General features: G+C 37.4%; 1 protein-coding gene across 2 annotated transcripts in view; it reads right to left on the bottom strand.

The window, feature by feature from the left end:
• Window positions 1–2,092: 2,092 nt before the first annotated feature.
• Window positions 2,093–12,738, bottom strand: part of PDE1A (phosphodiesterase 1A) — a 257,318-nt gene continuing 246,672 nt past the window's right edge. Inside the window, exons 16-17 of one of the 2 annotated variants that reach the window (XM_079783074.1) lie at window positions 5,682–5,798; window positions 2,093–4,566 (exon numbers count right to left, since the gene is read on the bottom strand). In XM_079783074.1, coding sequence (XP_079639200.1) covers window positions 5,725–5,798 — 74 coding nt within the window. In that variant the 3' untranslated portion in view covers window positions 2,093–4,566; window positions 5,682–5,724. The remainder of the gene's footprint in view (window positions 4,567–5,681; window positions 5,799–12,738) is intronic. The other variant, XM_079783075.1, reaches the window with a different exon arrangement.

The raw sequence follows: 12,738 nt of genomic DNA, 5'->3' as shown, positions 1-12,738 counted from the left end.
AAGATCTTTCAGATCTTCCCACAATGGCCAGAGGCAGTCTACTTAATAGTTTGGGGAGTCACACCCCTTCAGACCTCAAATCCAGTTCTTCCACTTACTAGCCCAATGATCTTACACAGATTATCTTATTTTTTTTGGTCACAGTTCCTCCTCCATAGATGGGGATAACAATTCCTCAAAGAGTAGTTACAGGGTGTAAAAGAGAGAATGTCAGAAAATAATATGATGCAGCCCAGCCAGTGTTGCTCAGTGGTTGAGCGTTGATCTATGAACCAGGAGGTCATGGTTTGATTCCCGGTCAGGGCACATGCTCAGGTTGTGGGTTCAATCCCCAGTAAGGGGCGTGCAGGAGGCAGCCAACCAGTGATTATTTCTCATCATTGATGTTTCTATCTCTCTCTCCCTCTCTCTTCCTTTCTGAAAAAATACAAATATATTTTTAAAAAATAAAATGTAATGCAGTAGTGAGACTATAATAAACACTAAATAATTATCATCTTTAACAACAAGAGATAGAAATATATCAGTTTGAGATGCAAAGGAAACTCTCCAACCACCACAAGTATTAAGAAAATGACCTAGCCCTAACCAGTTTGGCTCAGTGGATAGAATGTCGGCCTGCGGACTGAAGGGTCCCAGGTTCGATTCCGGTCAAGGGCATGTACCTTGGTTGTGAGCACATCCCCAGAGGGGGGTGTGCAGGAGGCAGCTGATTGAGGTTCCTCTCTCATCGATGTTTCTGACTCTCTATCCCTCTCCCTTCCTTTCTGTAGAAATCAATAAAATGTATTTTTTTAAAAGAAAATGACCTAGAAATTTATTAATGTTACTAAAGGATAAATAGCCCCAAATAAATATGTGAATATACATGTTGTTCCATATATAGGACTTGTATTTTATTTAGAATTCCCTCCAAAGAAATGACATGTATGTAATGTGGTACATTATTAGGAGTTTGCTTTTTGACTAAAATATATATAGCCTTTATTGTTTAAGTCCTGCACTAAATGGTGGCTAAGCATTGCAATGTTTAGAAAAGCAATTAGACAGAGGACAGAAGGCTTAATAGAGCTTCCAAAGTACATAGGTGTTTTATGTCTAAAGTGTATTTCTAAATTAAAATAAGGCCTTTGAAAGCTTCCTGATATTATGTAGAAATGTATCATGGAATGACATTTAAAGTAAAATTTCAGTCATATATCTGATGAGAAGATGCATTTTTACATTTTCATCACGAACGCTTTAGCATCTTGGAGACACAGCCAGAGAGGTGACATCAATTGTGCCAATTACTCTTACTTCGCTTAATTGAAAGTCTCGAGGTCTCCGCCTGGACTTGAAACTCTCTGCTTCTGTGTTATTCTCTGGTGTCACCTCACCCACACTGCCCTTCACCGTGCTTTCCTTCCCACTGCGCTTCTGCCCGCCCCGCACAGATGTAGTAGAAGGAAAAACAGGTCTGCGGTGCCAGAGAGACCTGGGACCCAATCCCAGCGTGGTCTCCAGCGCCCAGGACCTGCCTGGCCTCAGAGAAGGCTCTTCCTCTGGGACTTGGTTTCCTGACTCATGTCGATGCGCACTCTGCTGGATTATTGCGGATTAGGGATAATGTTTGTTAAGAGTCTATGGAGGCTGTACCCAGAAAATAAGCAATGAACATGGGCTTTTGTTATTAGTTATGACCGAAGTGTCAACGCATGTGCCACCTGTTCTCAGCAGCATTCTTGGAAGCCCTGATGATGGAAGCGATGTTTCCCTCCTTTATGATCCAGAGGTGCATCTATTGGCACGTCTATATGTGCGTTTTAGTTACTGGATGTATAGATTAGGCCCCCTGTGGGTATGAAATCTCTAGAGGAAAGATTTAGGTTTCCAGATTCCTATGTGCACCATGCACCTAGCCAGAAGCTTGCAAATAACAGGTGCCATAATGACTGTTGAGGGAATAAGTCTTTAATAGAGCAACAGGCACTCTTGGACAGGACTCAAATCAATGTTTAAGTTGGTGCACTTCTGGTTCTTCCTGATTTCTCCGGCTTTTCAGTGCCCCGTCAAATTGCATTACAGAATACACCAAATGTTTCACAATGTATTCCCTCAAGTACGATTTATTTAACAGTCATATATACGAAAGAGAATTACAGCAGAATAAAAACACGGGAATTGGAGCTTGTCATGTCACAATGCAATGAGAGGTGCTGGGTACATGGAAAGGCATATGAAAATGTCAGCTATATGTTGGGTAGAGGAGGGATAAAGCTCAAAGCGGAACATTCACGGTGCCGCAGCCTAACCCATCCTCAGCGCTGATGTTGCAGAAGGGAGGCACGGGTAACCCCGCTGTGACCCCCTCATTAGCACTCATTGGCTGCTGGTAGCTGTCTTAGGGGGAGAAGGAAGGAAGAAACAAGGAAGTAAAAAAGGAGAGAAGGCGCCAAGGGAGGGCCAGGAGGGAAAGAGAGATGGGGAGGGAGGTTAGGAAAGACAAGTCTTCTGAAGAGCTGGGGCAGGTTTTCTCCACTCCCTCTGGAAGTTCAGCCACTGTCCTGTGTCATGCAACCTGGAAAAGTAGGGTAAAGCCCACAGACAGAAATGGATAAATTCCTTATATGCCTCCATGTTTTCTAGTAACAAAGTCTATAGATTGTAAGGTACTAATCGGAACAAAGTGGGCATGTTTCCTAGGACGATGGAGTGGGAGTGTTTCAATGGACTTCTCCCTCGAGAGGCTCCACAGCTGTAGGAAAGACAACTGGCTCAAACAGGAACAAAAGTAAGCAGAATTCCCAGAGGCAGATTCTATTTTAAATGCAGAATGTTTTCGAGCTGGTAAATAGCTACTTAGAGAAAAGACATTGAAAGCCATAGTTATAGTGTCTCCATAAATAAAAATAAAATACCTTTTTAAAAGGACAAAATGTCACCATGATGTACATATCTATATTTCCCCCCAATACATCATTATAGATCAATCTTTACTGCTTACATTTAAAATATCAATTGCAATATGATGTCTATGATACAATTCAATTATATAGCTGTCTTCTACACAAGATTCCGGTGAAACAAAAGCTAAGAGCCTTATTCACAGAACATTTAAAAGCGCTTTATACACAGTCTATACACAGATATATCTTAAGTTAGAAGGATGCATACCTAATATGCATATAGAATATGGCTTACACATTAAAAGAAATCTAAGTTGTGAGTTATAAAAATCCCACCTCTTGAGGCTTAAAAGCTTCTGGTTGTATCCATTTCTAAAATATTGCTCAGCATGGTAGAACCCAGAAAAGAAGCAGGTGCAACAGAAGAGTCTTGAGGACCGACACACCCTCCTTCACCCTAATTGATGGCTGCTCTTGATTTTCCCCGTCCAGTTTCTGCCTTTTTACAAAAACGAAGTCACTTAGTCTCACAATCACTGACGTGTTCACAGTGAAAAGTGACAACACCTAACTGTGCTTGACTTTCTTGTCAGCTAATGACAAATACAGGTAGCTCTTCAGTTTGGAGCACGGGAAAGGCTCTGCACATGCTCAGGCAAAACATGACAGGGAAGCAGAGTCTCCAAGGTGGTGGCTTGTTTCTGTGTAGGAAAACGTCAAGTCACATCAAATAGTGTTATCTGTACAGGAAAGTGTGGGCTTCCATTCTCATAGATATTTTGAATACACATCACACACACACACACACATACATACACACACACATTCTAATGGGATCAACACCCCCAGAAGGCAAAATTCCATTCTCGGTTCTTGTGTCTGTCTCCAACAACAGCGGAGGTTCTTGTTATCCAGGATGGTAGGGAATGTGTGATTTCCGCGGTGCTGGCGCCCCTGCAGGGGATGCGTTGGTGTGCTGCAGCCCCAGGGATGGTGCAGGCTGGTCCACTGCTGTCCAGGTCGGGCTGCACTGTGGGTTCCCAGCTTGCGAGTCATGATGACATGTGTGTCCGATCACAGGGCCAAGGTTGTGATGCTCCATTGTTGTTCTAGGGCTTCCACCCCAGCTTCGGAATAGTCCTGCCTCTCATTTTGTTCCCGTGCATTTAAAATAACAAGGACAATCTAAATGGCTTGCTCCTCAGAGCTGTAAAAAATATGTTTCCATAATTTTGGGTTTTTTGGGGGGTTTTTTTTTGCTTTCCTTTTACTTAAGACCTTAAAAATTTGTAGTCATAGCACTCTGAATAAAACAGTGGAAGAAAGTAACATTTTAAAATACCTCTTCTGCACGTGTTTTGCATCGTCACCTATGTTATACCTGGTTCAAAATGATGACATTTTAAAACTGTCCAACTTTTGTCTTAAAAATTTCTCTAGATTGATTGAAGAACACCAAATTGTGGAGGAAAAATGATGGCAGAAGCACTGGCTAAAAACCCCGGTAGCAAATTTGAGTGTTATTTATTTGGCCAGAGTTACTAGCATAGAATTTATGTTCTTCTTATTCATCCTTACACAGGAGTCCATAAAAATGGCCTGATCCAAGTGTGTGGTGAAAGAGAATATAGTTCTGCAGGAAGTTGAGGAGTTAAGTTTTAGTATTGTTCTCATTATCCTGAAATAAAATCCAAATTAATATAAAGAGCATGTCTTAGTCATATACAGACATTAATTACTGTGCTATGTTGCAATTTCCCTTTAGGTTTTTTTATATACCTTGTCAAAAATAAGCAATTTCTCAGTATATGATATTGATTTTATATCAGTTGGAATTCATCTATTTCTCGTGTGTGTGTGTCTTGATCCCTTGATTTCTACCCAACCTTCATATGTAAAATAGGAATCACAATCACTAACTCTGGAATTGTTGAGTGAGATAATATGTGTAAGATATGCCCCACAGTGCCTTACACTTGAAAGTTGCTATTAATGCAACTATTATTATCAATCAGTTTTATAACCAAGTGCAGAATACTGAGAAATTAATCATCTTAAAAACTAATCACATTCTAACTCTTTCATATCTTCAGCAACATTTGAGGAGCTATGATAACATCTCAAACTCTCAGCATTTCTTGCCTCCACCATCACCCCGACAGCAGGATGAATTATAAGACTTGAGCTTAGGTTCTTACTTATTTAAGGAGACACGAAGGCATCTCCACTATAAATACACATCCCTCCCTTCTAACTACCTGCACCTCCTTTGAAGTCCCAACACAGTGGTTCTCAACTTTAGTGTACAGAAATATCAATAGGTGGGTTTATTAAAAATTCAGACTTCTAAGGCATCACTCCCAGACCTAACAATTTGGTAGATTGAAGGCAAGAAGCTGAATTTTTAAGAGAACCATTGATTTTGGCTGATGTTTCCATGGATTTTAGCTGATGTTTCCTTCATAATATGTCCTTGCTTTGTTATTACCACTTGTTGTAAACATTTACATTTTCTACATGAAGTAGAAAAAGAAATCAGGATTATATCTCCTGATTGACTATAGCCTATTATTTTTGAAGGGCTAAAATGTCTCAGTAAGTATAATTTATATTGAAAAGCAAATTAAGAACTCTTTGAAAAGGTAAATATTTAAGATATTGCCTCAGAAGATAGAAAACAGAAATTTTTCTAAAAAGAATCCAGGAGGCCATTTAAATAAAATAACTTTGTCTCTAGTGACATTCTACAAACCATTTCAGAAATTAGGTTTCTTATCTAAAAATAATACTTACCTCTCATGTTTAAAATGACAGAAGCCATTATTGTATCTCAAACCTATGAATGTGTATCAGCACGTTTTTCTTCAGCATTTACTTGACCTTCTGAGTTCTTATGAAGATCAGGTTCACCTAGAAAACAAGCAAACAAAATCAAAATAGGCCTGTGAAAAAAAAATGAGTAAGGTCGGGAAACTGAAGCAATTCGTAAAATGTTGAAGAATATTATACAATGGATTTTGTGGCACATTTCTCCAAAGATAGCAAACATTTTCTTTTCAGCCTGTGGGATTTACAGAGTATAACAAGTCATCTTCTGGCCATTACACAACTTTGTGAAGTTGCAATTTAATCTGGGAATACAGAAGTAAAACAGATGAGACATATTTAAACATCTATTAAATCAAATGTAAAAATTGCGTATGTTTTTCTTGAATATTTTTAATTGAAACAAATTCTTTTAAACACATCCTCTAATGATCAGTGTCTTTTAGCACACATTGCTTAGTTGTTATGAATTTAAAACAAATGAGCCTCAGAGAATAGTAGTGTTTAAGATAAAACAACCTGCCAAAACAAACTAATGAAATTTATAATCTTAGAATCACTTGGCTTCCATATAAACCTTCAAGAAGAAGAAAAACATTTGCATGAAAACTGTTCCAACATTTCAAGAAAGGTTGCAAAGAATCTATCAAAAACAGAAATATGAAGCAAAATATACAGTTAAAAGAGCTTACAATATAAGAAAGTAAACAAAAATCACAGAAATTAATTTTTGAATCAATTACTCAAACTATCTGGATATTTCAGGAAATAGTCGTACATAAGCAACTGCTCTTTCTGTCTGACATTTGATTGAAAAATATATTAACAGTTAAACTTTGCACCAATTAACTTTGAGAGAATTCCTTCAACATATATTGTAAGACTGCATTATTTCAATTGCAACAGATTTTCTATTGAAGTTATAAAATTAGTAAACATATAAACTCATGAGGTGTTATCACAAAGCAAATGTATTTTGTCTCCTATTTTAAAAATATATTCAATGGGGACAACTTATCTTTTGTACCAGGATAAAAATTTCAGGTAGTATCAAGATTTTTCAGGTTATTCTTAGATAATAAAAAATCATGTGATCACATTAAGTTGCCAAAGTCTGAACTCAGACATTAGAAGATCTGATCACATAAATACACATCAACCTTAAAACAAAGAAAAACTTTCTTTCCAACATTGGGTTTGTTGGAGAGCCCAGAAATGGTGTGTGTGGGGGGGTGTATGGTTGATGTTTCTTTTACCCTTCCCCAAATGGCTACGGTGCCTCCCGAGCAGGAGAAAGGAGAGAAGAGGGCTGAGATGGGCAGCAAAGTTTCTCCACTGTCGGGCGTTTAGAGCTCATTCTTCTGTGAGCACATCCAGGGGCTCTTCAGGGACTTCTTGCCGAGGACAATGGCTAGAGACTTTTACCACCTTGGTATGGGCACCTAGAACAATGGTTCCTTTTCAATGTCCACAGCCTCTGGGAAATTTGTTCGTACCTTTCCAGCTTCTGTCTGCTGAGGTACTATCACCTTCCAAATATGGGAGGGACATATTTGGTTCAAATGAAACACTTGTGAGGCAAATGTTTCCATTAGATACTTGAGGAAAGGCTAGAGTCTACTTTGGCTCATCTGTGATCATCTAACTCTTTATATTTCTCATGTAAGAACTGGACTCCATTCCCCAAATCTCCTTGACTTCCAGCTCCCCTACGGTTCTGGTGAAGCTCTCTTCTCTTGATTTGAGATGAAGAGAGAAGCATGTCTACATCTTTCCCGATACCAGAGAGCCCATGGAAGAAACCTGCCTCACAGATCCTTATCCAACTATCAGCCTGACCCTTTCACTCTTTGAGTTGGGTGAGGCTATAAGCATCCTACAATTAGCTTCTGAAACTACTTTGAAATTTTTGTTCCTCAAGTCAGTTTGTTTCTGACATTTATTATATCAGAGTCTTGGCTTAAACTTCTGCTTTATTATCCTGTTCCTTATGACTAGATTAGAAAAAGAAAACTCCACAAAATAAACTAGAAAGAACAGAACAGAATGGAAAGGATACACAGAAAGGAATATAAGTAATTAATTCTCTGATTCTAAAAATTTTTCAGAGATGTTTTACAATGGGCAAAGGACACTGAGGTCCATGTACCACCAAATGCTCTTATATCTAGTGGATAATGAGCTTACCAGTAACAAAAGAGTGGACAAGGAACAAAATCATCAAATGCTTACAATGCAGTAATTACAAAAAATAAATTACCAAAATGATACACAGATTACATCCAAGAGTAATTCTATACATGTAATTAGAACAGCAGCAAGTAAAAACTATAAGCAACTCAAGACAAGAATTTTGCACTGAAAACAAAGTGTTTTCCTTAAAAAACTGTAAAATTCCAGATGTTTTTAGGAGCACATACACAACATTGCCAAGCAATTGCATGGCAGCCACATGGCTTAGGAAAATACTATCATCCTCAGCAAATCATAATCACATTACTTTTACTTAATAACTCTTTAGTTGTAGAATCCTTTTCAATTAACTTGGATAATACTATGTGGAAGTAACCCTTAGACTTTCATAAAAAAGAGATTCATATAATTTTGACCTAACATTCTGCCAGAGAAGAAGAAATTATTTGCATTATTTAATCCACTAAAGATCATTTTGGCTCAAGAGTTATCCCTGTAAAATGCCTTGAGAAACATCCATATAGCCCAAGGTTTCAAACATTTTTAATCATGGGCACCTCTTTTAGTTTGGTGAAACTATGGCTTTCTCAAAATAAAATGTATAAATAAATAAAAGGAATACAAAGGATTCCACTGACATTAAAAAATATTATAGCATATTTAAATTATCCTAGTGGTGTGAATATAATAATATATGTGCTTCCTTATTAATGCATGAAATCACAAGGAAATAAGTAAGTTGCCATGAACCAAGTTTGCTGGATTAACTAAAATCTCTTTTCTTGAGAGCATTTTCTGCCCGGGCTGGGTAGCTCAGTTGGTTAAAGTGTATCCCCATATGCCAAGGTTGTAGGTTCCATCATTGGTCAGGGCACAAGTAAGAGCTCAGTCAGTGTTACGGAGAGGAGAATTGACTCTAAACTATGGAAATCTGATTGTAACAGTGAGTCCGTATAAATTAAATGGTATTACCCACTATGTTGTAATTATTTTTCTTTATTAGCCAAAAGATCTGAAAAACAAACAAATAATAAATGGCTAATGAGAAAACTAAGTATAAGGATATTCCCCTCAAATCCTCCTCTTGCTCAACATCTGTTCTTGCTGTTTTCTGACACTCCAAACCTAGTTCCTTATTCTAATTTTACTTTGCAATATGAGTAAATATGGCAAGAGTTTACAGGATATTTGTAGCCTCTGAAAAAAATCTGCAGGTATTTGTTTTGCACATAGTAGGCCTCTGTAAATAGTGTTGGAATAATCTCATTACTCTTTCTCAACTTTTTGTCAGGCTCCATAGTTTTAACTGTACAACACACTCCAACCAAATATTTCATAAGACACAGTGGCTGGGTGGAGAGATGGTCCGGACCTCAAAGGGGAATGTCAGAGTCTCTATCAGGCATGTGGAATGGGAAACCCTGAATCTCCTCTTCTCCACTCCCACTTCTATTTTAACACTGATTTTTGGTAGGTTTCTCTTGAAAGCCTTTTTTTTTTTTCACCATTTTGAGAATGCAAGGCAGAATATAAGTACTCACACTGTAATATGAATAAGATATCCATGCTTATATAAAGAAGCGATAGGCTTCTTAGATAAGGCATTTTAATTAAAATCCTTGGTAGAATTTTAATGAGTAGAGTGGAGGAGGGAATCCCAAGAATCCAAGAATTGCATTCCTCTATCCTGAGGAGGAAAGAACAGGATAAAGATAGAAAGTCCACTGACCTTCCTAGGAGTAGAAGGCAAACATTTCAGGGAAGAGCTGTATGACCCAAGACAGAAATGTAAGGAACATCATTACCAAGGGACACGCTGTTGCTTCCTGGTACAGCTTGCCTCGGTGGCACTGGTCAGATTCTAATCTGTGCTTGACCGTGAGCTGATGAAATTCCCTGCTCTCCCCCTCTGGGTCTTGCTGCATTCATTTAAATGCACAGAAGTGTTCTATTTTGACCTATCTTTGTGAACTGCAGATAAACTATGTTGAACTCTAAAAAAATAAAGTAATGCATTGGCTGCCCTCCACTTGCACCCGAACCTGCCTGAAACTCAGGCATGTGCCCTCATGGGGAATTGAACCTGGCAACCTTTCAGTGCACAGGATAATGCTCCCACTATCTGAGCCACTCTCCCCATCGCCTTCCCTCTGGCAATCACCATCCTGTTGTCTGTGGCCATGAGTTTCTTTCTTTGCTTAATCCCTTCACCCTTCTTACCCAGCCCCCAACCCTCTCCCTCTGACAGCTGTCAGTCTATGATCTGTATCTATGAGTCTGTTTCTATTTTGTTTGTTAGTTTATTGTGTTCATTAGATTCCACATACAGTGAAATCATATAGTACTTGTCTTTCTCTTACTGGCTTATTTCACTTAGCATAATACTCTCCAGGTCCATCCATGCTGTCACAAAGGGTAAGATTTCCTCCATGTTTATGGCTGAGTAGTATTCCATTGTGTAAATGTCCTACAGCTTTTTTTTTTTTTTAATCTGCTCATCTACTGATGGGCACTTGGGCGGTTTCCAAATCTTGTCTATTGTAAATAACACTGCTATGAACACAGGGTTGCATATATTAATTCAAATTATTCAATTAAAAGAAAAAGTAAGCTATAATCTTTTCTTCCTTCAAAATGGTGACAAATAATAAATGTTAATCTAGTAATATTGTTTTAAGTAACATTAATTGAATAATCATATGATTTTAATTTCTCTTCTGAAAGAACTACAAAGGCTATTTGCTTTGTTGATGAGCTGATACTGTGAACTATTAACTAGTCTGGTTTTATTCTCACTGTTTGTTACCATGGCCACACTCATTTGAACAAGTAGACATAGGTGTCATTACGGAAGTACCCAGAAACAAAAGGATACAGTCTTAATTATCATATTCAAAAGCCATGTCTGTGTATGGAACAAAGTTTCTTGGAAAATACTTAGTCAAATTCTATCTTCTCACCCACACCTCCAGAAGATATCTAGGTTTCTGATTCACTGGATATGGGCTGAAGTTTTCTCCAAGAGAAGCAATTAGGATAAGGGGATAATTCAGGTTGGTGGTGAGAGAGGTTTAATTTCTTATTGTTCTAGTGGTAATATTTTTTTCTAACCTATGGAACCCAAAGGAAGACAGAAGAGTTGGCTGATAAAAGAGGGCTAGATACTTATAGCCTCTGACACAGGACCCTGGCTTTGCTGGTCCTATCACATTTTGAGTGAAAAGTGTGAAAGGTTTTGGAAATAACTCAGGGATCCAGAAGTAGAAGAGACCTTTGTCATGTCCCCTTATCTGAAATTCTGAGAGGTGGCAGAATTTTAAAATTCCAACTCATTTTATGAAGTGAGTATAACCTTAATACCAAAACAAGACAAGGTCAGTATGAGAAAGTGAAATGACAGGTTAATCTCACTCATAAATATAGATTTTTTTTTAAAGTCAGCAAAAATAATTTTTAAAAGTTAATACATCATGATTCAGATGGGTTTACCCAAAGATTACAAGGTGATTCAACATCAAAAAAATATATTAATATAATTCACTACATGAGCCAATTGAAAGAAAATCATGTGAATTATTTTTAAAGCTACAGAAAAGATAATACATTTTTCTTAACAAATTACTTATTGCTGGGAATATAATTAACCTCATAAAGAGGTCAAAGAAATTAAGAAATATCACTGTTAATGCTGAAACATTAAACACCTCTTTAAATTCAGAGACAAGCTGAATGTCAAAACTACTACCATTTCAGAATGTTCTGGATAAGCTTGCTAGTGAAGTGGACTCAAGGAAAACAATCATAAAAGATATACATTTGGGAAAGAAGAAACTGCCATTATTTACAGAAAACCAGTATTCAAAAGCAAATGTATTTCTATACACCTGCAAGAAATAGCCATTTACAAAAGTAACAAAAAATATAAAATACTGATGGGAATTCCAACAAAGTATATCCATAATTTAAATATTAAGTGATTACATAGTATAGTTCAGGGTGGGGCAAAAGTAGGTTTACAGTTTTTCATATGAAAAATAATACAATAACTAATAGATAACAATACAAGAATAAACTGTGTTTCATGTACTCACAATCATAAACCTACTTTTGCCCCATGCAGTATATGTTTACTATAATACCTAACATCTAATAACACTAATAAGAATTTTCTATCATTATTTTTTTTATTATTAAGGAAAAATAAACTTTTGGAGCAACGTGAAAAAAAGACCTATGCATGATGAGATATGTATGAATAGGAAGACAATCTCATAAAGATGACAATATTCCCCAAATTAATATAAAAGTAAGCCTACTCAAAAATGGTAATTTTTTTTCCCCTTTTAGGTGGCACATATGAGCTACTTAAGCCAAAACCAGGTCTCAAAAAATTCAAGTGGATGATATCATACTGAACATATTCTATGACTTAAAGCAATTATGTAGGAAATAAGTTACAAAACGAAACTAGAAAGCACTTGTGTGTTCAAAAATTTTAATACATATTCTCAAATGTCAAGCTTGCCTTCAGCTAGCTCTAGGTTTCCTGCTGGTTCTAAACAGCTGTGATTCGTGCACAATGCAAATCCGGTAGCATCTCAGTTCCCACGTTGCCTCCTTTTCTCACATCTTCTCTTCTTTGAGCCTAGTATTTTGGGATTTGAATCAATATCAAATAAATCAGAAAAGTACCCAGCACAGTGAGAAACATATTGCATTCCATTCTAGGCTGAGCCCCCAGATTCCATTCTGGGACATAACTAGTCTTTCTCAAGAACACATTCTCCTTGAGAAGTTGGGATAGAAAGCAGACCTGGGGTTGGTGGGTAGC

Source organism: Cnephaeus nilssonii (genome assembly GCF_951640355.1).
Source record: "Cnephaeus nilssonii genome assembly, chromosome: 10".
In the NCBI taxonomy this organism is placed as follows: Eukaryota; Metazoa; Chordata; class Mammalia; order Chiroptera; family Vespertilionidae; genus Cnephaeus; species Cnephaeus nilssonii.
The sequence above is the reverse complement of the archived record's forward strand: the minus strand, read 5'-3'. Positions and strand labels throughout refer to the sequence as shown.